Source organism: Amphiura filiformis, chromosome 4 (assembly GCF_039555335.1).
Source record: "Amphiura filiformis chromosome 4, Afil_fr2py, whole genome shotgun sequence".
NCBI lineage: Eukaryota > Metazoa > Echinodermata > Ophiuroidea > Amphilepidida > Amphiuridae > Amphiura > Amphiura filiformis.
Window position 1 is genome coordinate 76,751,552 of NC_092631.1, and position 25,576 is coordinate 76,777,127.

The 25,576-nt window shown below is 36.8% G+C and overlaps 1 protein-coding gene across 1 annotated transcript; it reads right to left on the reverse strand.

Annotated features, from left to right (window-relative positions):
- Positions 1–3,100: 3,100 nt before the first annotated feature.
- Positions 3,101–24,036, reverse strand: LOC140151430 (uncharacterized). Its single transcript, XM_072173769.1, has 13 exons — positions 23,968–24,036; positions 17,685–18,233; positions 16,936–17,015; positions 16,067–16,169; positions 15,196–15,309; positions 14,181–14,357; positions 12,544–12,687; positions 11,221–11,455; positions 9,682–9,837; positions 8,119–8,268; positions 6,273–7,711; positions 4,560–4,680; positions 3,101–3,197 (listed from the first exon to the last, which is right to left on the reverse strand). The coding sequence occupies exons 2-13, from the start codon at positions 18,045–18,047 to the stop codon at positions 3,154–3,156; spliced, it is 3,126 nt and encodes a 1,041-aa protein (XP_072029870.1). The 5' UTR covers positions 18,048–18,233; positions 23,968–24,036; the 3' UTR covers positions 3,101–3,153.
- Positions 24,037–25,576: the final 1,540 nt, after the last annotated feature.

Sequence of the window (25,576 nt, forward strand, 5' to 3'; positions counted from 1 at the left end):
TCTTCACATGTAACAACCACCCAAATAACTGAGTATACAAAGTCACCTTTTTGTACATTGATTGGGCTATTCCATTTGTAATCCATACACCCCCTATGGAAAACATGACCTTAATCTCCCACACAGGGAGTGTAGATTTCAAATGGAGTCACACATTCAGGAAACCCCGTTTGAAATTCACACTCTGTGAGTGGAAGATTAAGGTCATATCTTCCATAGGGATTTCAATTGGAATAACCCATTCTGAATACAGGAAGCTTCATTCACTTAAAATATATAATAAATTCTAACAACCCTGAGAAGCTGTAAAAAGATTTAGTAATGGGAAAGAAAGTGTTGGTCAGAACTCTTTCCCCATGCCAATCACTCACAAAATAGCACATTACATATTAAAGTGATTTATTATCTCAATTGTTACATTTTTTATATTTCCTAATACACGGGGTAATACCCTGTCTTAGTTATAAACGATACTTTCTGGAGAGTCAAAATATAGCATAGAAAATCTGCTTTTGAAAAATCAGACAAGAGTTTCACATGCAAATAATGGCTGAAACCTTATAGTTTATCACAGCTACGGAGTGGGCATCATGCATATTCCATCATCATTCATGAAGGAATAATAGCGAATATAGTCTGTATATCTCCCTCAAGTCACTGGCACTAGCTTTGAAGTTCAGCGTGTTCTGCGTTACCTTAGTGTTACTTGGTGCATGTACACACTTTTATGCACGCGATCAACGTGCCGCATATGTACATGCAAGAAACTACGCTAAGCCAACACAGCACACGCTGAACTTCAAAGCTAGTGACGGTGACTCGAGGTAGATATACAGACTATAGATTATACCTAATAGTGCTGTTTGCCTAACCTTTGTGAACCTGTGCTATTGTGAGTGGTCGATCCTGTCGCAAACTGATTTCCTCATGACAGACTTGGTGTTGTCAGTTGATGTTGATTTATTTGACCACAGGCCTTTTGAAAGCATATGATTTGATTTGACACAGGATGGAGCATCTCATCAAAACGTGAAAAGGCTGGCATTGTCATTCATCTCTATAATAATTGGTCTCGAGTTGACAAATGAGTATTACACATTCTTAAATGTTATAGAATTTATGTTAGTAACTGTCTTCAATTCATGTAATGGTAAAAATATAATCATCCTGTGAGCAACTGTCAACACCAAATGTATCGCCAAAAAATCAGCTTGCGACAGGATTACCACCAGTTCACAGTAGCAGTAAAATAAATAAATCATAGTAGATTTCACAATGTCTTAGCCAAGTAAAACCCCCTTTTAAATTGAAATTACCTTCATTGTTCCATGACCGATGTGGAAGACATTACCACCTACAGGGCAAAGATTTCTTATGGAGTTACTCATTCAGTTCACCCCATTTTAAATTCACACTGGCTGTGTGGAAGATTAAGGTCATGTCTTCCATAGAGGATGTATGGATATCAACTGCAACAGCCCAATTTGCTCACTCATCCAGAAGATAAAACCACCAAAGCCTAGCCTACTCTATCAATAATAATAAAATATTTTTATACAGATCTATATTTTCAAATAGATGTAACCCCTGAGGCGACAAGGAAATAAATGTCAAAATAAAATAATATTTTTTTACAAAGGAATGTTGGAAAGACAAAATATTTAAGTTACGTCAACAATAGGTAAATAAAAAATACTTTCGTTAATGCTGCAAAAACCAATGGTTGTAAAATTCATGGGAGAGGCAAATAAAATGAAAATATATAACAATCCTAGTCTCCTCAACAGCCAGTTTGGTTCTACTCCCTCCACACAAACAGTCTGCCAATTGCAACTTAACACTGTTTCTGACTGGCTAAGTCTATTGAAACAAAGATTAAAAAGTTGTGTCCGGGAACTTGATTGACCTCTGGGTTGAACTTCCAGTCTCTATCAGCTGTGCAAGCAGCATGATCTGAGCATGATCAATGACCAAAAACCACCGGTATACTCGAGTGTCTGGCATTGTTGTACACACCACGACAATTATCACATGTGAATATTTTTACCACCCGCAAGAGTTATTTATGAGAAACTGTTTCTGGGCAAATTTGGATGATACATGTAGCCATAAAGTTACAAAGGTAAGCTAACGTCCAGGTATAATTAACCAAAAGAAAGTCTTATTTTGAAGATCCAAATAAGGGAGCTTGGACTGTCTTAAAAACCAAAAACAACAAAATGCCCAAAGATCTTTGTCTTGGTTTAACATACAATGGCTTCCAATTCTGAAGACACCAAAGGCTACTATATAAAGACACTTTGAATTTTGTAATTTTGTATTTTCATATCCTCTGCAAGTTTCTCAAGTCATTTTAGCATCAGAAAACATGTAAGCTTATACCACAGATAAATAAGGAAAATATTGTGTGCACACAGGTACAGTTCAGTCACATCTGATAACTACGGCCAATCATTCCATTAAGTGTGCAAGACAAACTCCTACACTCATATTTTTCAAAGTGCTGTTGTGACATCTTTTGCATAAATCCCAACAACATGCAACAAATTTTGTTACACGTCCCATATAAACCACAGCGACTTTGCCCATTTCTGCTGGATCTATGGCCTACACGTGTGAACAGTTCATAAAAGAAGACAGCTGACATTACAATATAAATTGACAAGGGAATCTTGATCGCTCCTGAATTACACAAACATAAAAGAATTATAAAAATCCCAATTGCACACCTTTGGCACTTGGCAATTAACAAACAGACTGATTTCAATGTAAAAAGAGCCAGATCATCATGCAATGCAACTTTTCATTAATCAAACAATCAAATGTCACAATTTCATAATCTGTGCTAGCTTTTTTACACTCAGCCTATCAACCATCTCATTTGCACAACACATGGCTTCTGCCTTGACACACCACTTTAAAATTTGATCTATAACTTGAGTTCTGTTACTCTAAAAACTATAATTTGATTTTGTATTTTGTACAATTGATTCAATAAAAACATACTAAATATAATATAATATAATATACAAACTCTGTATGTCCACGCCATAAGCAATTTACATCTCGTATAAGGAAGCAGCTTAATAAATCAAAAGATACGTATCCATTTGCTGAACCATCATGTCATCTGACAGCTGGGTTCAAAGGTCATCACTGAGAGAGAAGCTCCTGAATTTCCTTATTTGTTGGTTTACCTGTGGAAACATATTTGATTTAGATTAATTGTTTTGCATAATTTTCAGTTAGTACACTACCATCTGTATAATTAATTTTTGGACAGAACATGTACATTCAAAACCTGTGTCTCACATGTTTATGACAATGTAATGAACACATGACTAAGGCACAAGAACTAACGTTGTTCGATCTTTGAATTATTATTATTATTGAATTTTATTAATGAACTAACAACTAATGAGAATTAATGCTACATTTATATTGGTCAATATCAATACATACTAAGATTCATATATTATCACAATTAACAATAGTCAATTTATTGATTTCATAAATAATAAGGATCGATCAATCATCCATGGTCGATCGAAAGATCAAACTAATTTGTTTCTATTGCCTAACAACCACACAACATGAAACAATTCACTTTTCACTCTGGTGACTCTACTCATTGGACAACTGTCGGCAACTTGTGAACCAGATTGACAATGGTGCGTTCCATAAATCTTATGGTAACCCTAATCCAAATGATAACAGATCCTAACCCGCTCTTGATACTGACCCTAAAGAGTTAAACATATTCAGCAATTGGGCTATTCCTGTTGAATTCAATACACCCCCTATGGAAGACATGACCTTAATCTTCCACATGGGTGTGAAGATATCAAATAAAGTCACCCATTCAGGTAACCCCATTTTCACACTCCCTGTGTGGAAGATTAAGATCATGTCTTCCCTATGGGATGTATGGAATAGCTCATTGTGGGACAAAACACTTCTTGTCTCTCTATCATGCAAACACAAATAATAATAAAAGCTATTAAATGGCAGTCATTGAACTCAATGGCAACCATTACACAGGTATTTCAACTAATCTGTGTCCATTATGGAAAGCTCACTATATGTGCAGCTTTGCAGGTAGCAACATACACACATAGCAGGAACCTTATCAGAACTGGCCAGTTGTTTTCCTGGACAATATTATCGAGTAGACTGCGTCTCACACTGTGTATGCTACATGTAAGCAATGGGTATGTTCCATGATGGCCACCAAGGTCTCAGCCAGCCATACGTCTGCCTGTCTTTAAGACGGGCTAATCTATTAAAGTTTAGACGGGTAATGGGTTTTACAGATGTTTAGCTCTTAGACTAAAACAGATGATTTTAAGGGTATATGAACTTGGGACTAATTCAAATTGACATGTAAAGGCCAAATCAGGACATATTTGAACCCAGTGACCCTTCCATGGGTATAGACAAGTTGGTTTATATTTGAGGGTCAAATTTTGGACGGGTGGTTTCTGATTTCTGGCTAAGACTCTGATGGCCACATATTATTTGTAAGACCTGAAATGTTGATTCTTTAGAGATGGACTTACCAGGTACAATATGGCATTTCCACATGCTGATAGGAGCAGTGATATATTGTAGGTTATTATTAAGACTCTCTTGTCCTCCCAATAAGATCAGGCACATTGATGTATTACCAACAAAATCAGCCTGTCAAATAACACCATAAAATGGACAGTTGATTATAAATAATCATGAGTATCGCTTTTTATCTAATTAGTGTACTGCATGCCTAAGTAAGTGATTTCAATGGGACACTTAATATACTACATTGTGAAAGTTCATTAGACCTTTTCCAAACAAAACTCAGCATAATAGCTATAATTAACTGTCAACAGCCACAACTGAAATGATTTGCTGTGATTTAAACTGCATATTTTTGTGATGTAAGTGCACTGAAAGTTAGAAAAGTCCACTGGGAAATTGCAAATTAAAAAAAAATTGCAGTGATTTATAGTGTGCTACGCAAAGGCACAATGCCTAGACGCGCTTTACAAGTTGTCGCTGACCACTACCGCCCCACATCATTCCATAAACCATTTAATAACAACACATGGACTTAACTGCTTCAAGAGCGCCCATCTAGACATTCCATAAATTACCTTGACCTTCGCAACCAGGATCACCTCCCAGAGTTTCGTACAGGTTACAACGAGACAATTAGCAGTAAGTTTCTTGTCATGGGGAATTTCAAGCTACCTTAATTTTCCATGAGAACGTACTAACCCACAGCCAGGGTTTAAACCCGCAACCTCTCGCACCATAGCTGAATGTCTCATCAATTGAGTTAACTCGATTATTAGGGATGATATTGGGGAGGTTGAATACAGTGTGCAATGTTCAACTAACTAATTTCATGAGGACAAATGAATTTATACAAGAACATACAGAGTATGTAGGCTACATGCTCTGCACAAAATATCTTTAGAGTAGAGTGTGATCTGTAGAGCCACATAGAAATGGAGCAATCTGTGGTTCATTATGTTATTCATTCTTCTATCCTTTCAATTTTGCAATCCTCCATGTATTAAAATTCCATGCAGTGATCCCAGCACAAGTGAAAAAAAATTGTTTATAAATTGCTTAAAAAAGAAGGATAAGTCATTCAAATTGAAAAAATGAAAAATTTGGCATAAAATGAAGAAAACAGCAGTATTGATGAAGTTGAAGCCTCATTCAAATATATGCAGCTAATTTACATATATATGCTGTCAGTAAATACATTACAGATTCATGTAAATTGCTTTATTCGGTCTTAAATACACAGCTTTCGGCTGAACCACTTGCTTGCTATGTTAGCACATCTATGACAATGACAAAGGTACCAAAATCTGAATTTTGATGATTTTACAATCGTCCTGATGAGCAAATCACTGAATGGGCCTTTAAGAGCATGCGTGGCTATGTTGTACAGACTAATACCGAACACACTTGCATTAATAATACTCTCTTATCACATATACAGCAATGCCAGCATTGTGCTGCATCACCATACAATGGGGGGAAACAATGATATGAATGTCCAACGGATGTTGCAATTTACTAACTTGGTTTGAAGATCAATTTTTAATATTTTTGAAATAGCATTTTCAGTTACTTAAAATAGCTTCAGTCACTAAACCATGTTATATAACATGATTTTTGTTGCAAAAAATGTCCACAGATTCTACTTCGCCTAAAAATATGAAAATACAATTCTTTGAGAGATGTCAAACCTGTTATTTGCTCACAACATGGCTTACCTTTATAGAACCAGCATGTGCTGACTTTGACAACAGCTCCCTCTGGTTCCAGCTCACAGCACCGCCAGCTTGCCTATCCAACAGCAAACTCTGCATTGTTTTTGATCGACCATGTAACTTGGGTCTTGTAGCACCATCTTGGTTTGAAATTTGATCCATATTTGGTTCAATATTTTGTCCATTTCTGCTTGTACCCTGTAGAGGCTTACATTTAATATATCTAGTTGATGTGGAAAACGCATCTTGTACATGCTCAGATTGCTGACTTGGCTCTTTTGAACAACTTTCCTGTTTATTTTGATCGGCTGGTTCTACTATATTCCGTACTCTACTTTGCATATCAGTCCATATTTCCTTATTTTGATGACACTTGTGGTCTTGCATATGTAAGGCAAGGTGATTATAATTCTTAGCACACAAACACTGTTCTGGTGACACATGCATAGTAGGGGACAATTCAGCCTTTGATTCTATGTTATTTACAACTCTTTGTCTCACTGGAGACTTGGTTTGGTGTTGAAATCCTGACCCTGTCTTGAAATTGAAATTCTTATCTGGTGTTTTGTCAGTACCAATGTCCAAATTATTACCAAGATGAGAGGTCATTGCACTTTGGTTTGTACGAAGCTTTTGATTTGATTGATGACTAAGGGTAGACTGAGTACTAAGTGGCTCCCTACTGCTAACAACATGAGGATGTACTGGTGCATCTATTGACACAGGTGGCAAATAGCCTTGGTTATCATATGAAGAGATGCTAGGGGCATTGCACTGATTTGGGGAATGAACACCTGTTACAACTAAAGGCTGGCTTTCTTCACAAGTAGACTGACATCTCTCTTCATCAAGAAAACTAGACAGAGAGGACACATCCGATATGTCTTCCACTATCAATATATCTGGAGCCAGGGGATTAGAAATCACATCAGTATCATGAATACTATCACTGTCTGTTGGGAATAAGATATCATCTGCGTGGGTAGCCATCCAAATGGATCGATTGAACAATCGTTTGGGCGACATTGCACTGGGTATTGCACTGGATACTTTGGTAGTAGGAATTAAAGGAGCTTCATCACTGATGCTATGATCTGCTTCCTCTGAAGGTTGAGAACTAGGAATGTTAATATAATCAGCTGCAACTGGTGAAGGGTGAACGCGATTCTTGAAAGCTTTCCTCTTCACAGATGTGTCGTTTTGGGTTGCACATGGTGGGGAGGAATGTGGGCGAATCTCCATCTCCTGCATTTGCTCAAGCACTTGTAAGAGTGGTGTTACTTTTCGTTGTCTGGACGGATGAGGGGCTGAGCGAGGTCGAGGATCTTCGATGATTGGTGAATCAAGTAGTTTTGTTGAGATAATTGGGAGGAGGATGTGTCTTGTATTTGGTGGTGGTAAGAGGCCTTTATGAGAGATGACTTTCTGCCAATTTTGAGAACCTTGAAACAAAACAAAAAACAAAAACAAAGTTAAGACGTGTATGACCAAAATAAAGCTGTTACGCTTTGTTGCAGTCAATTAACAATTTCAGAAAAGCCTCTATAATGTGAGTATTAAAACACATTATTGTTTTGTTTTTTTCTTTATTTCAATTAAGCATCCATGATTTCATGATTATGCAAATTTTACATACTGTATTCTATGTATTAAACACACTTTGTTGGTAGTGGTTTACACTCTCTAGTGCCACAAATGGGGGTTTACACTCTCTAGTGCCACATATGAAAGTTTTTGTACAGGTAGCTAGGAACTAGCAGATTTTACCATTTCCATTAAGTGTCCCTGATTTTTATGTAATTGTACATATTTGTGTATCTCTGATTGAAAGGTAAAACAAGTTTCTTACCAAAATGATATTTCCATAGGGTGTTCCTCATGACCCCATCACCATCTTGACCTCCAAATACTAACATAGCATCATGATATACAACAGCACTGTGACCATACAAAGCTGGTGGACCAGACCAAAATTTGATTCTACTCCACTGTCTGCTGGCTATATAAAACATGTACAAACAGAGTATGGTATATAAATGTATAGAAACAGTAATGCAATTGCAATTACTTGGTGCAACCTTGAATTTTCACAATGCAATCTTGGATATCCATGGTTATGTTTACAATCTCAGTATGTTTTAGCCTCTTAGCCATCCATATTCGCAGTTGTAGTGTGACATCAAAAATAATCGTTGCCAGGTCAACTGATTCATGCTATCTGTTAGGAACCACATTCAAAATGCTCACAACACAAACTCAATGGGTTGCTAACAGGTGCGCAAACCAAGTATGAACCAGTAAATAAGATGACGTATACAGTATGTTGGCGAATATGGCCAAGAGCCTAACAAATGTTAGGTGTGTATACTATACAAATATTTACTGCTCATGATGGAAATGGTGCAAAATATTTCCCCAGAGGTGAAATGGATATTGTGGATCTACTATTTTCCCAAGACAAAAATAGAAGACCCACATCCTTCAGTCATCAAGGGGAAATAAGTTGCACCTTTTTCTAAATAAAAAGTCAATATTTAAATAACATATATATGAAACTACACAAACTGCCACAACCTCAAAAAGTAACTAAACCAGCAGTTCCCAAACTGAAGTTAGAAACTAATCAAAATATTGATTTGTTTGGCATGAAATTCAGTATCCAGCAATCAAATAACAGGGATAATTTCATGAGCTACATAAAAGACAAATTTTATACCACTGCTGCAGCACTATAAATAAGAATAAAGCTGTTTACCTTTTGCTGTACATCCATCATCATAATATATCACAGCGATACCATTTTTTTGTCATAAAGCAACTTTGCATTAATTTATTTTTTTCTCTGTAACATGCTTGTAACAGGGTAGAATGCTGACAGGGATCAGACCCTTTTTCAGAATATTCTTGTTTACAATTTACAATAAGGAACAGAAACACCGTCGTGAGACGATTTCAGATTTCAGATTCCGGTCCTTTTTATAAACAGCCATAGCCAAGCTATGCTGATCCATTTAGATCTGGACATAACTAGTTAGGAACAATGGAAATGCATAAAGATGTGATCTTGATCAATCACAGATTACAAGATTGTATGGGCTGATGTCTTGGGCTTTTAACAAAATGTGAGGCGAATGGAAGGAGAACTCACTCTTTCTCTTACCACAGACACATCAACATGGGGTTGTGACAGGGAGCTTTTTGCTCTGGTTGTTTATCGTTTTAATTCTCCAGAGTTTAACATTATTTTTGTATCTGCACCAGTCTGAAGAATAATAAACATTATATCACTACAAAACATGGTTTCCAGTTTGTTATATTTACCAGTAGCCTGCCGACTCAGCATGTTATATGCTATACCCTGTGGTATATAAGATGACCTTGGTATTGTAATTGTTACATTTAAGATACTCACTGAAGTCCCATTTCCATAGATCTTTGAGAGGAACCAAGTTGTTCAGTCCACCATACACCCACATGGCATCATCATAGACCACTGCTGTGTGCAGGTGTCTTGCTATTGGGCTTTCACTGTATACATTATCTGGATTTAGATGCCACCAACAGCTCTCTGAAACAAACAGATTTTATACATGAAGAGTTCTGGAGTAAATGCTATACTGTATTCTCTCTAATTGATGCCTCCTTCCAATTAATTAGAGAATAAATGATGGGAATTTTTATTTTATTTTTTTTATTCTACCGTGTGATAGACGACAGGCAGGTCCAATATTTTGAGTAGTGGATGCCGGCTCATTCTTAGTCAGTTAAATATTATTTTAATATTAACTGTAAACTATTTTTTAAAGCAAAAATTAAGTTACCGTCATAAAACTCCCCTTTTCTAAACGTAAACTTGTTTACAACTTCACATCTTTTGTTGCGCGTACTGCTAGCACGTGCGAGCACGTTACGCGTTATCAACACTCATGATGACGTGGGGTTGTCTATGACCTAAAATCATGCGATTGTCCAATCAGATTATGTGTCTACGTAATAGACCACTCCCACTGACTAAGAATGCCCCATCTTTTTTTTCACATAAAAAGTGACTGAAATACAAAAAATCCCATGCAATAGCATGCTATGTAATCTTAAAATTTTCATGTCATGGTTGCAAAATTGCAAGGACAAACCTAATTTTAACTTACATTTCCATCCAATTCATCACCATATAGTAGAATGTTCATATATTTAGCTAAATAAATTGCATTCTTGCATAAATATGCACTTAGAGATCTAATTTTGTATTATTTTCCAATAATATATGGGCACCACCATTTAGAGAGAATACGTTATTAACCATTGCTGTTTTGCGCTATTTTTATATCAATATTGTTACTGATGCTGATATTATTATTTCATATTTAGTGTTCATTAAAAACATTTTATAATAAAATTCGAGGGCAGAGAGTCAGTGAAGCTCACTGATATTTATTTTTGCTCTTACAAAAATATTTTATAGTGATATTAACTTGATAACTTAATTTATTAAAAATTGATATTTATATTGGATTGGTGATATCCTGTCATATTTAGCCAAAAATGGGGTGAAAATTGCATATTTGTAAGATTTTTGGGCTATTTTGTAAAAAGCTAGGATTTACCAATTTTGGGAGGGTACCCTTACATAATAATGACATCATTATGGAGAATGTTAGTACTTATTTTGGTATCACTGGATAAAGGAGACCACCCATAGATATTCATTGGTACCAAACAAAACAGCATAGAGAATTTCATATAGAAATCCAGATGACCCTCCCTTGGTAAAGCATGCATAACATGATCAATTAGCTGAATAACAACAAGACATGTATGGCCATGTATTCTGTTGAGTTCCGTACAATAACCTCAAATTGTGCTGTCTAAACACATACAACCAGAAATTGCTCTAGTAAGACAACCGTCAAACCTAAAAAATCCTGAAAATTCACAGTGTAAGCAATCTTACCAAAATCAAGGCTCCAGAATTCATTGACTGACCCTTTCAGATCAATGTATCCGCCAAACACATGCATAGCACCATGAGAAATCACTGCTGTGTGACCTCTCTTACTACATGGGGTTTTCACCTCCGACTTGATTTCTTGTTGTTGCCATGACTTTTGATTTGTATCAAAGATCCACAAGGGAATGTCATCGGGATCACGGAAGCCAAATTCACCACCAAACAGATAGAGTTGATCCTATAGAGAAGAACATTGAAATAGTAAAAACAATCAATAAGTAAAATAAAATTGAGAAAGAAAATGTCACCTAGACCAACACAACTGCTTTCTACAAAGAGCTGTAATCAAATTGAAAGTTTTCTTTTTAATGTTCAAGATTAAAAAACCCATAATCTTTTATTTAAATTGATGGCTAGCCTGTTTGCATTTTACATGAAATGTGTTGTGCCTATAATGCCCATTAAGTGCTACATATCCAAACCTATCCACATATCCATACCCATCAACCTTATATTATAGACACCAATTATTATTATTTGATTTTGGGCTTTCCCAATAAATGCTTGAGGAACTCTAGTTTGGCCCCAAGCGTGTGACCATCCAACATGATTTATGAACATGGGGGCTAGTATTTCTCGAATAACTTTACTACTTCAAAAACTATATTTACACCCAATTTAATATTATACAAATATTTACTGCTATGAGCGGCATAGTTTTCAGAAGGGCCTATATATTGTAACTATGCCCCAAATATAAAGCAGTCAGTCATTTTGATTTATATACCACAGCCCTACCAGTTGTAGACAAATATTTCAAGATTCTTGTCATCTGACACCACTGGGCATCGCAATGCTTGAATTTATTATGGGTGTACACACAGATTGACCATGCCCATCACACAGCTATGTTCAATGATCATTGAGAAAGTGTAGAGTAATATGCCTTGGGCAACAACCAGTACACTCTCTCAACACTGTGCACTCACTTAAGCCAATCAGATGACAGAAATCTATACAACAAGTATATAACCAGGCACCTTACTGTTAATTTTGCACCTTCAAACATACAAACTATCTCAAAAGTTAGGTCTTCATATTAGGAAACTAATACCTAGAAAAGTTGCTTTTTGCCTTGTAAAAGTACATAATTTTTCACCATTTTCTGCTATTCAGCACCAGATAAATCGCACGACGCACACCAGATAAATCGACCTTCCTTTTATGCGCTATTAACCAATCAAGGATCGTAGGGAATTTGATTGACAATGACGTCAGACGCCAAAAAGTCTTTTTATCTCTGTCTTCAATTATAGCATTACTTACATTCCAGGAAACTAGCGTGTGTTCTTGAAGGGGTGGAGGGGAGTCACCACCGCATATCATCTGGGTCCACATATTACTGGTTGTATCAAACTTCCAGAAATCCTTCATATTGGTGTTGCCATTCCTCCCACCATAAATATAAATCTGAACAGGAACAAGAATTAGAAGGAAACTCATAATTGGGAGAGAAAGAAAATCAGAACCGATGGAAACCTGAATCAATGTAATACTTTCTGTTCCTCAGTCTAAAGCATGACGGGATCAATGGGAATGAGTATAATGTCGCTAATACTGAGTTTGAATTATTGGCCAAATAGGTGACCAAATTCTTTTGTTTCCTAATATTTTGAGCAACTGATAAATTACCTATAACTTGGTAACCAGAAGATAAAATTTCATGGGATTTCCATCAAAATGTAGCATTTTGAAGGGCTAGTAATAAATTGAAATTGAATATTTTTAATGTTAGTTGTGTTCAATACATATAGGCCTACAATTCTTTACAAAATATATACATGTATTCATAGAACAAAGATATGAATAACAATGTTCTTATGATGTATCATTTTATCCAAGAAATTATAAAACTTGTGCAAAACATTGACTACTCTCTATAAAATTCATGACAACAAATGAGGGAATCGCTACAAATTTCCCTATTTACTCTATATACATATCCCAATTGACAAGAAATGTGTAAAATTCATAAAACAGATAAGTAGAAGAATTGGTGTGTTAATTTTGTTTTTGACACAAATGATATTCCTTCAACTTAATCAGAAAATTAATGTGTTCACATAAATGAAAGTTTGGGTAACATTTTCAACATGATATGGACAGGCGATGGGAAATTGGATATCAACTTTGATACAGAAGCCACAACTGACAGATCGTACCTGGTTGTTCCAGTAGCAAGCGGCATGTTTACTCCATGGCATTTTTGGATGATTAGGAAACACATTGGCCCACACTAGAGTATGTTGTTGTGTTCCATTCAACGAGTTGCTACAGAAGGCAGTACTGATTGGTTTAAATCTTACCTGGTTGTTCCAGTAGCAAGCAGCATGTTTACTCCTACTGCATGGCATTTTTGGATGATTAGGAAACACATTGGCCCACACTAGAGTATGTTGTTGTGTTCCATTCAGTGAGTTGCTACAGAAGGCAGTACTGATTGGTTTAAATCTTACCTGGTTGTTCCAGTAGCAAGCAGCATGTTTACTCCTACTGCATGGCATTTTTGGATGGTTAGGAAACACATTGGCCCACACTAGAGTATGTTGTTGTGTTCCATTCAGAGAGTTGCTACAGAAGGCAGTACTGATTGGTTTAAATCTTACCTGGTTGTTCCAGTAGCAAGCAGCATGTTTACTCCTACTGCATGGCATTTTTGGATGGTTAGGAAACACATTGGCCCACACTAGAGTATGATGTTGTGTGCCATTCAGAGAGTTGCTACAGAAGGCAGTACTGATTGGTTTAAATCTTACCTGGTTGTTCCAGTAGCAATGCATGTTTACTCCTACTGCATGGCATTTTGGATGGTTAGGAAACACATTGGCCCACACTAGAGTATGTTGTTGTGTTCCATTCAGAGAGTTGCTACAGAAGGCAGTACTGATTGGTTTAAATCTTACCTGGTTGTTCCAGTAGCAAGCAGCATGTTTACTCCTACTGCATGGCATTTTTGGATGGTTAGGAAACACATTGGCCCACACTAGAGTATGTTGTTGTGTTCCATTCAGTGAGTTGCTGCTAAGGGATGGTCTCAGAAGCTGAGGAGAGTTTTGTACATGGTGGTTTGGCATTGAATGCTGCAAAGAAATTAAAATATGAAATACATTTATTTTTATTATTTTTATTGTACAGTATTTTCCACACAAAATATAAAGAATATCTCTCATAAAACACTGTCAGGGATATAAGCAGCTGTTGAAAAAAAACACCTGAAACGGTGCAAGCAAAGCAGGTAAGCTGAACGCTTGATCGGAGCACTATTAGCGATCGCTGGGGATCTGGGAATAGGCTATGAGGGTATCACCCCTAAAAAAAATTTTTTTTTTTGCTCTTTTCAAAATCAAAATTCACTTCAGGAAATGTAAAAAAAAAATTTCTTAAAAATAATAATTTTTCCCGGGAAAATCTGGATTCCGGATCCGGAGGAAAAAGAAATGGAAATCCGTAAAAAAACAGAAAACTTACATCCATGCACTGTGCTTCATCAATAGATCTACTAATTGCCTAATTGATTAAATAAATTACAAAATAAATAATTGCTACTTGTCAATTATCTTTAATCCCATCACAGTACTTAGTTACACTGTACATTTAATAACCAGACAAGATAACAGGTCCCAGAAAGTCATATGACAGACTAAGAATTATGCATATGCTTTGGGGGACACTTTATGGTTTATGTAATTCAGTTATGGGAAGATTTTTACACAAGAAACAAATAATATTAAGAAGGTTTTTCAATTCTTGAATAAATCAAAAATATTTGACTATAGCCAATTTTGGCTTTTTTTTTCAGGAAGAATGAAACACACATCCACTGTGACTGTCGGATACACTGTATGTTTAAAAATATGTAATTTATTTCACTGGAGACTTGATTAATACAACTACAAAATGAACCAACAATACACTTACAGTTGTAATGGTGTTATTGTGACTTGCAAATAATCCAAAACCACTAAGGGCTTTGTGTAATGACTGGCTGTTCTCAAGATGTGATGCCAATGTATTCACTGGAATGGCTCCATTCTGAAATTACCAAAAATAGATATGGGTGTGCAATATATGACTGGTGAGTACTCCAAAGTAAAGGATTTGTCTGCTACTCACTCTGCCCAAGATGTGTTAGTCAAATATCAAAATAAATATGGCCAATAATGTTAAAAATGGCAGCACTCCGGATCCAGGTTTTAGATTTTGTTGGACTAGGCGGGGTTAAGGTTAATTAATAGAGAAACTGAGTAAGGCTGTGAGATCCTCCCTATGCCTGGACACAGGGCAAAAGGGGAGGGCCCATGCATATGCAGGTATGACCAGGAGGATTCACCCAATGAAGATGGCTAGGAAAGTTACTGGTTGTCAGTTCTGTCACAAGGGACAAGCAACACCATGATGGGGTTTCCCAAGTGCTGTTTTAAACATCCATGCTTGACTTTTTGATATTAAAGTAATTTCCACTGAAACAGTGAATCATACCTATAGAATATGAAGAGTTTAGATGCAAAAACCAATATATCCAATTTTGAGATATCTCAATTTGAAATATATAGGCAAATACATAACTCATAAAATATAAAGAAAAAATAATTGTGTTTTCTATTTTCTGTCATACTTTCAAAAATATACCTGTAATTTTTAAAGTAGATTGTCAATTGAAAGTTAGCATTATAGGGCAAACATTGACCAGTGGCCTTAACTGAAACATTTTAGCGGCTTTTGTATGTGAACTCTTCATATATGCTACTTTAAGCTAGTTAAACATTTGATATAAATTCCCGCATCATACCTTATTTTCTGAAGTATGCAGGATCTCATCTAATATTTCACGGGCTGCTGCTCCAAGATTGATGTGAATCTCATTGGTTGGCTTCACAACAGTTTGGCAAATCCTATCCAGTTTAAAAAAAAGAATAGATAAGAATAGTCACCAATATTAGAGATAGAAGAGTAACAAATAACAGGGTAGAAAACACCAATAATTTTAGTAGTGAATACTTTGTCAGTGGATATTGTCTTGAATTTAATGTAATTATTTGAAGCAACTTGACACAGTCTTTATTCCATTTAAACAAGCATATCATGACATAAAGTTTCTATATTCTTGAAAATATTTTCTCTACCATCCTTCACCGGTAATTGCAAACTGTGTATTTTGCTATAAAAACAAGGATGTCTGAAACAAGATTTAATCAACATACAGAGGACAAAAATGGTAGATTTTTTGTGTGTACATAGCTGTGTATGATCCACAGTACAAAATATGCCTACCAAAATGTGGTCCATACTTTTAATGTACAACAGCAGATGTATCTCTAAAATGCATTTGGCATGTACTGCTCACACAACTGCACACCTCTGCGAACCGAGGACAGTGCTTGTTTGCAAATAGGTCCACAGTTTCAATGTGAAAAGTCTTGTGTCCTCGTTACCTGGCAAACACTGACATACCCCCAACCCACCCAACCCCACATCAGCAACCATGGACATTGACCACTCGATTGAGTTTTTACTATCCAACTGTGAACACACACACACACATTTCAGTTTCATTTTCCGTACCATGGACTCTCAAGTGTGTACCTGACCATACAGCAACAAAATTCAACATTCAACAAGACAATAGCTGTGAAAAATTGCCCTTTCCCTGCAACTTACCTGCTTGCTGCCAGCAGTGATATTGAGATTACATTGTGCAGCTCTTCTGTGAAGATGGAACCTCTCTCACTCAAATCAAACTGCAAGAAAATTGTTAGAAATTAATTATTGATGTACATTTTGTTTTTGTAACTGTTGTAACAGCTGATGACATTGAAAATTTTTTATTCTACTCTTTTGCTTACTCTTTTGATATGGTGCACTGAATCTCCTCAATAAACAAGATTGTTTCCCAGCAAACCTATTATGTACCTGTATCATCTTCCTAAACAAGTGAAATGGTTATATAGCCTTCATATACATACTCACAATATAACGACGTTTCTGATTGGATTTGGGCCGTTTTTTGCTGGTCATAAATTCCGTTTATGACCAGTACGTAGGGCATAAACAAGCTGCGTCACGCAACGTTGGAACCCAATTAATGTGATTGATGATTTGCTAGTGTTGCGTACACACGCTTGTCACCGCGCCTATCTCACGCGGAGCGCAAAAGATTAACCTGTTGACTCCCTAATTGATTTGTACAGTAACTTTGAGATGAGATCAGTTGCAATATATATATTTCTTTGTATATTTCTTTCTTTTTATTCGGCAAGAAACTCCAATCAATCAATCTGATATGGCTGTAACTGTTCAAAAACATACCTTGAAGCCCTGAAGTAAAATAAACACACACACCCACACATTTATGATCAGCAGCTAAAAATAGGTGCCATTTACAAAGTTGTTATAATCAATATACTTACAATAGACAAGATCAGATCACACTTCTGCTGTAAGGTAGCATCTCCACACAAAGTCAATCCAGCCAAACATGGCCTCCATTCTATCACTCCATCCTCCTCCCTATCAAAGGCTTTAAACAAGTCACTGCTTACATCTTCCTTCAAAGCAAAATGGTACTGAAACAATGCTTCATCCAGGTGTCGACATCCAGAAAATTCTGGTCTTGATGAACTTCCTCTAGTGACATGAGTCACATTACGGTATATTTGGCACAGATATTGGTAGGAAAGACGTTTTGGGGATGGTAGAATGGAAGATAATTTTGGGTTTATCAAAGTAGAAGGCAGTGTTTTGATATGTGCACTGCTTAGCTCACTGCCCATCTCTTCAACACCAACCTTCTTGCTAAACTACTGTCTCTTCTGAATGGCAGGCAGAGTTCTTGTATGACTTCCAAGTTGTAGTTACATGTGTTTCTTGTGTGACTGCCTTTCTCCATATTGATGCATCATAATATTGTGGTGGAAAGTTTCTTTGTGGTGCTTTTTACTCACATTGTGTTTGAAAATCTAGATGAAAACGATAACAATAACAAAGATATAAACATAGATTCTGCTTTTCCCAAAAATGTTCATATTTTTGGGTGCAAAAAATCTAACTTGTTTGATGCTCTGGAAAATCTATAGCTAAGGATTCAAACACCTGTGCTAGGTTGAGTAAGCGGACATCACAGCATACAGTGAGCTAGCCATGATCGGGAAAATGGATCTAAGAAATTGTTAAGAAAGTACACACTACATATTGATGATACATCAAGTTTCATTTATTTATTTATCATGATTTTGGAGTTTAAACAAACATATAGTGATTGTCCATAGGACAATTGCATGGCTCATGGTTGTCCCCAGTGCTATAGCGGTCGATGCTCATTTTGTTTGACATTGTACTAATTGTAATTTTTGAGGTATTGTAATTCAAATACTAAAGTAATGCAATGTCAGGGGTGGAGGTCCAACGGTACACTACAGGTATGTGCAAAGTATATTCAACAACTCTTCCTATACCTTTGTACAGGAGCCAAACATTGTTAATCGGTGATGAATCTACACAATTCCAGTTAACGGAAGCATGAATAGTAATACGCGTTACACGTAAAATTCATCATGCCTGAAACTTGGTTTACATGTTGGAGAGATAGCAGCTAAACATTGCCGTTTTATTTTGTAGTTTCATTGCTCAGTGATATCAACAGAGAAATCTCTGATCTTCTTATAGGCCTAAGGTTGAGTGGCAATGATAAGTGGCATTCCACATGAAATAATCCTGTGAATTAGACAATCTTTAGCTTGTTTTTGTTATTGAAAGGGATTCAATCATGTTTCACCATTGTTCATCATCGTTTAACAACTCGCGTCCGGCACGTCTGCACGGTTTACTTTGCACCACCCAGACGGCGCGACCGCATCATTGTTAAACGGTGGTGAACAAAGGTGAAACATGATATATAGAAACAAAAATATAGATTTTTAGTGCCTATCAAATTAATTTTTTCCTGTATCTTCATAATCCAGTAAGGTATTAACAGGGCACCCACACTACTTCTTTTGCATACAAAAATGATCACGGAGGAAACTACCCTCCTTTGTGTTTGTTCATTTGTGTATGGAGAGCCCTTCTTGGAGTCCCTAATGACTTAGGCAACGCTCTCAGCTAGAGTCCGACGCTGCATTGTACTAGAAATACCTTTTCCGTGAAATCGCTATAGAGCCAACCGGGAACACATATTCGTTTTGAAAATATAGCATTAAAATTAGTATCACCCTTGTGGCCCCCGTGCCCCCCGTGCAGTGGAAAACCTTAATTCTTTCATTAAAAAGAAATGAAAATTAAAAAACACGGATCTACCTGTGCACCTATAAAATGAGCACAGCAATTTGTCTCAAATATGAATGAATTTTAAGAAACATACGGGATATGATGAACATTGACCTGACGCCATGATAGTAAGATCTATTAGTCGTTTAATATACAATGTATATACCGTAAAATTTCCAAACGGCTTACCAAAAATTGCTTGTGCCCCTGCCTGCCAAAAAATCTTTGCCCCCCTTTGGGATCCTAATTTGCAAATGGTCTAGATACGGTACATGTTGCGAGCACAGCGAACAAGAAAATTTGCATAAAGCGTTTCCATACTGTTTTCCTTAAGCCTTTTTAGAATGTTTACATAAAAAAGCATCCTTTGAATGTGTGCCAAAAATTGCTTTCCCTCCCCTTTCAGCTCGCCAAAAATTTCTCCCCCCCCCCCCTCCCATAATTATTGCACAGCCCCAAACCCTAGAATGTCAAGTTTACAATTCTTTTAAAGGAAATAATAACAATACAGGGAGACAATCACTAACATTTACACAAAGAATTGTTTATGCATCGGGTGGATTTTACCATCGAGGTAAGGTTTTCACAGGTTTTCAGCCTGTTCCAACGTGAATATTTTCATTTTTTCTTTATCAAAGATGCTAGCAATGACCAGTTTTTTTGCGGACACTTTGATAATAGGTAACTTCCAAAACGTCACAGGCTAGAAATGATAGCCCTGACCTCTGTACAATTGTACAAAAATATACATTTGGCAGGGACTGTCTTTTGGAATTTGCATGAGAGCATTAAATAGCTCTTCTGGAGCCTTCAAGGAGAGCTGTTTAGAGCATTTACAATAGAATGTAAGGAGAGAATGGTCAACTAAGGAGAGCTAAAAACCACTCTCCTATCAGATTTAAGGAGAGCAGTAGAGAGTCATTGCTCACGCTCTCCTAAAAAGGCAGTCCCTGATTTTGATATAGGCCTAAAATTATAAAGTGCATTTATAGAACAAACTGTCAAAGGCTTAATTACATGATCGAATCCATAGGTTCCTACAGTTTGAGGGCATTGAGGGCCGATGACACACATTCGATGGGTGTATCAAAGGCTAGGGATAGGGATGTATGGCGTACTGCGTATTAGAGTATAATACTCTATACTCACACACGACTCTTGAAGCTGAATTTATACTCGATCGCTTTTGCAGAAAAGCGATTCTCACGCATGCTCAGTGTTTATTACATTTCCAGAGCGTTGAGCCGATCAATCGATTCAAATCGCTGAGGCAAAAATGATGTCGCTTTTGCAAGTTGAAGAAATCTCAACTTCCAGCGATATTGCTTGACACGTGAATGCGTCAATCAGGGCTTAGATTTCATCTTGGTTTGCGAGAATCAAAATCCATTATAGTCACTGCACTTACTGTATGATACAATGAGAGATGTTGATTCTCGCAACCAAATTTTATGAGAATCATTACGAGAATCGATTCTGTGATTCTCTTCGAAATCTAGGCCCTGGACTCAACCAATCATATACAACCAACTGGATCTTTTATTTTGCTAATTAATTTACCTTTCTCGATTATTAACTTTTGGTGATGAATTAATTCAAAGCAATAATTATTGTCAGCAACTGATGTGTTAAAAAATGTATTTTGTACGGTATTTAGAATATTTTAATTGTCGTCTGCAATCGCTATCGCCATCGCAAAATTCAGCAATTGCCCCATATTGCTTTCCAAAAGTGATTCATCGCAATCGAGTATAAATTCAGCTTCACAGTCAGACTCACAGATTAACCCAGTAGTCTACACTAAACACTACAGTCTACTGACTCTACTCTACACTACACAGTCACAGATCCTACAGCAGGCACTCATATAAATATCAGCAGTGGATACAGTTCCAATAATTGGAACTCACACCTCCGCGTGTGAGTTCCAACAGGTAGTATGTACATATGCTAATATTCGTTTATTAGGGTATTCGCCATATTCACTGATTTTTGCAAATTACAAATTTTGCCAACAGTACCTGTGACTTCCCAAACGGTCAGTACTCTCCAACACTGGCATGGAATGAAACTTAAGTATCACAAGATTCATAACGATTCCGTATGATTTCCAGTTAAAATGGTAACAGAATATAAAAAAATTCCACACATTTGAAATCCTCTAGCGTCGCTTCAAACATTCCACCATTTTAATGTTGCAAATCCGCGATGTATTCCCAGATGTATTTTGACCCATGACCCAGCCTAGCCTGAGTCCCTCGGCCCGATCTCAAAACAATAAACATGGCACAACCCGATGACCGTGCGTAAGCAGTTGAAGGACTGGTGGATCAAACCTAGACTCAGCCCTAGCTTAGGGCGCTACATGTGTAATACATATCACCATTCGAATTACAGTAGTACCGGTAGTGCTGTTGAAGAGACTGCCATGTGCGCCAGCAGAATTGATGTAATCTGTCATTCTGCCTTGAAACAAAATACAAAAACTCCATCCACTGACATCGAATGACTTGATGCATTAAAATTAATATTTATTGTAAAAAGCAAATAAATAGTATCTCAACTAACCTCGGTTATGCTGATATATAAAAAAGAAATTAATTTTGATGGTTAATTTTGAGTGGATTTTAGAGAAAGTTGTTGCAGTACGCAGGTACCATCCAGCGCCATCTTCATTTATGTATTAGAAAATGTTTGATAAAAATGTCAATAATGTTCATTACCCTTTAAATAAACAACCTGAAAATGGTACATTCTTAAGTTAGAATATTTTTAAAACAATAAAAATCTAAGTGGATCGAGTTTGAGGAAATTTATCCACATCTAAATTTTTTAAAGAATTCTTCAACCGGCCGTGTGACTGAGTGCGCATGTGCTGCACGTGGATTTTAATAAATAAACAACTCGGGCCAGTTTAAGCTCGAGCAGCTCCGTAAGTGGGTCGACAACTGGTCTACGGTAGACTCGCTTGCCAGTCCTATATACGCCGTACCTATGTATATTGAGGACTGGCTTACGCCATTTTGGATGTCAATGGGAAATACACACTTAACGATTTGCGCCGGTTAGAAACTTGAAAAAAATCTTTAAAATTTCATCAATGTATATAAAAGTGGTACCAACCGTATTGTGCTTGCTAATTTAAGACTCGGTTGAAACAAAATTAAGGATCGAAAGCATTTTAGTGTCCAAAAGGCAAAATTATCGTCAAAGTTCTGCGAAATCGGCACTTTATGAAGGGTTCAGAATTGAATCGGGAACGAAAATATCCGATCTTTGCGATCAAAAACACAAAATTACAACTTTAAACATACTATTGGCAAAAGACATTATTACCAAACAATACGGAATAGAAAATTTGACATAATTTTCTCAAAATATTGAAAAAATTTGCTCACTAGACATCGAAAATGTACGCAATCCAATTCCCGTTCAAACGTGTGGGAAACTGAAAGTGCGATAATCGTGACTAGTCTACGGCGACATAGTCATGGCATGGACTTTTCGCTGCTCTTAAAAATCACTCAAAAATCATCTTTTTAATTATTTCTTTGGACAACAGCTGATACGTAGAATAAGTTCAGGAATCACAGATAACATACATCAGTGCCACAGGTTTCTAAAGTGAGTATTTATCTAGATATATTAATGCAAACTTGCCAACATATTTACGTACTGGGCACCATATTGGAACCTGCTACAACTTGAGAACAAGTCCTCAAACATTCGAAATTTGTAGTTACTACAACTGCAGTGGATATGAAAAACATACATGTATCTCTTACTCAGTCTCTGTGTTAGACTGTGAATATAAATTTATTGACAACTGTAAACTGTCAATATAATTGATTGATTTAGTGTCGAGACATAGACATGTCATGATGTTGTGTCTGACACTGAAATTATTGATTTACCATTAATGCATTATCACATACTGAGACCACACACCCGACACATACAATCACATGACTCACTCAGTCATAGTCATACATACAGGGTTGCCAAACCCGCGATTTGGTAGCCCAATTGGGCGACTTTTGAAGATTTTTCCCGCGACTTATGACAATTTCCTGTCCCATAGAAACCAATGGCTAAGAAAAAAATTGGGCGACTTTTCAACATTGGCTCCCGCGACTTCCGATAGTTTCCTGCCCCATAGAAACCAATGGTAAAGAGAAAAATTGGGCGACTTTTCGATTATTTGACCCGCGATTCGGGCTGAAATCTTTTGGCAACCCTGCATACATACACGTCAATGTCATACACTGTCTGACATTTTCATTTTAAGCTTACCTATTAATTGTCACTCAATCTTATTAAAATTAGATAACACGACGTCAAACCTTCACTGTATCAAACAGAAAACACATAAGTTATTTTTCCGCCATGGATATCTACTTGAACACACAAAAACAGCAAGATACATACCAATAAAAGACTTCGATTCCAATCCAAACGACGGAGTCGTTGGCAAAACAATTCGCCATAAAATTTAATTTGTAAACAATTTAAATAATTTCCTTTTGATGCAGCAGCACCAATGTTTTCAGAGTTTGACTCCCTGAATAAAATAAAATTCCCCGGAAAACACTTATAACACTGACCAACTTATCCATGTTCAGGTAGGGGCTGTGCAATAATTATGAGCCCTGGGGGAGGATAACATTGGGGGGAGGGGCAAGCAATTTTTGGCGAGCCGAAAAGGGGGGGGGGGGCAAGCAAGAGGGGGGGGGGGCAAGCAATTTTTGGCACACATGGGGCGCCTTTTAAATAAAACGCTCTAAAAAGGCTTAGGAAAACAGTACGGAAACGCTTTAATATGCAAATTTTCCTACCATTTTGGCATAGCCAGGAGGATAGGGACAGCTCCAAGAGAAGCTTTCCCCCTCCCACAAGCAACCAACAGAAGTCCCCCCTAGGGGGGGGGGGGCACTTCAATATGAAATGGATGATAGGCGGTAGAGCAAAATGTAAAAATTATGGGGTCAATGGGTGAGAGCATGAATTTTGGCATTCGGTGAGAGTAAAATGGAAAAAATAAGGGGTCAGTGGGTGAGAACATAATCTTTTTTTTATATGGAACCTTTGGGTGAGAACTGAAACAGCGCAATAGAAACCTCGAAAATCAAATTCCTAGCTCAAAATGGCTTTTTTTTTTCAAAATAAGTAACAAAATCAGTAATAAATGAAAGTTGCTGTTCAAATCTCGGCTGCTATTTTTGAGGCCTTTTTATACTTTTTAGTCCAATACCGGTAGTCAACTTTCCCCCATTTAAAGTTGCCTTCCAGCCCCCACCCCACCCAGAAAAAATCACAGCCCATGTCCATGACCAAAAAGTTGACGAAATGGTATGAGCTAGCTGTACTGAGTTTGTTTATTTGCTTGTTTATAATTGAAGAGCTTGTTTTGAAAAGGGATTTTACTTTTTGTCAAAATTGGAGTTAGGCCTATGTGGAGAACATGAAAGAGCGTTTAAACAATACACATTTTAATGTAGCTAGCCCGGGGGGGGGGTCATACACATAGCACATAAAATTAATGTTCTATCTTCAGGAGATAGCAAAATGACTGTCCTTCAGAGAGCATAATTAATATTAATGTACTGTCTTCCTGAGATTGCACAATTAAAATGTTCTATCTTCTGGAGATAGCAAAATTACATGTGCTATCTTCAGGAGATCGTAAAATTACATATGCTATCTTCAGGAGACTAACATGCTCTCTACCAGAATGAATAATATTTTATCTTCTGGTAATAGCAAAATAAATGTGCTATCTTCAGGAGATAGCAAAATTAATGTGCTATCTTCAGGAGATAGCAAAATTAATGTGCTATCTTCAGGAGATAGCAAAATTAATGTGCTATCTTCAGGAGACAGCAAAATTAATGTGTAATCTTCCAGGGATGGCACAATTAATAATATTCTATCTTCTGGAGCTTGCTATCTTCAGGATGGACTATCTTCAAACTGATATGATATCTTCAGGAGATAGCAAAATTAATGATGTGCTATATGTCCTATCTTCAGGAGACAG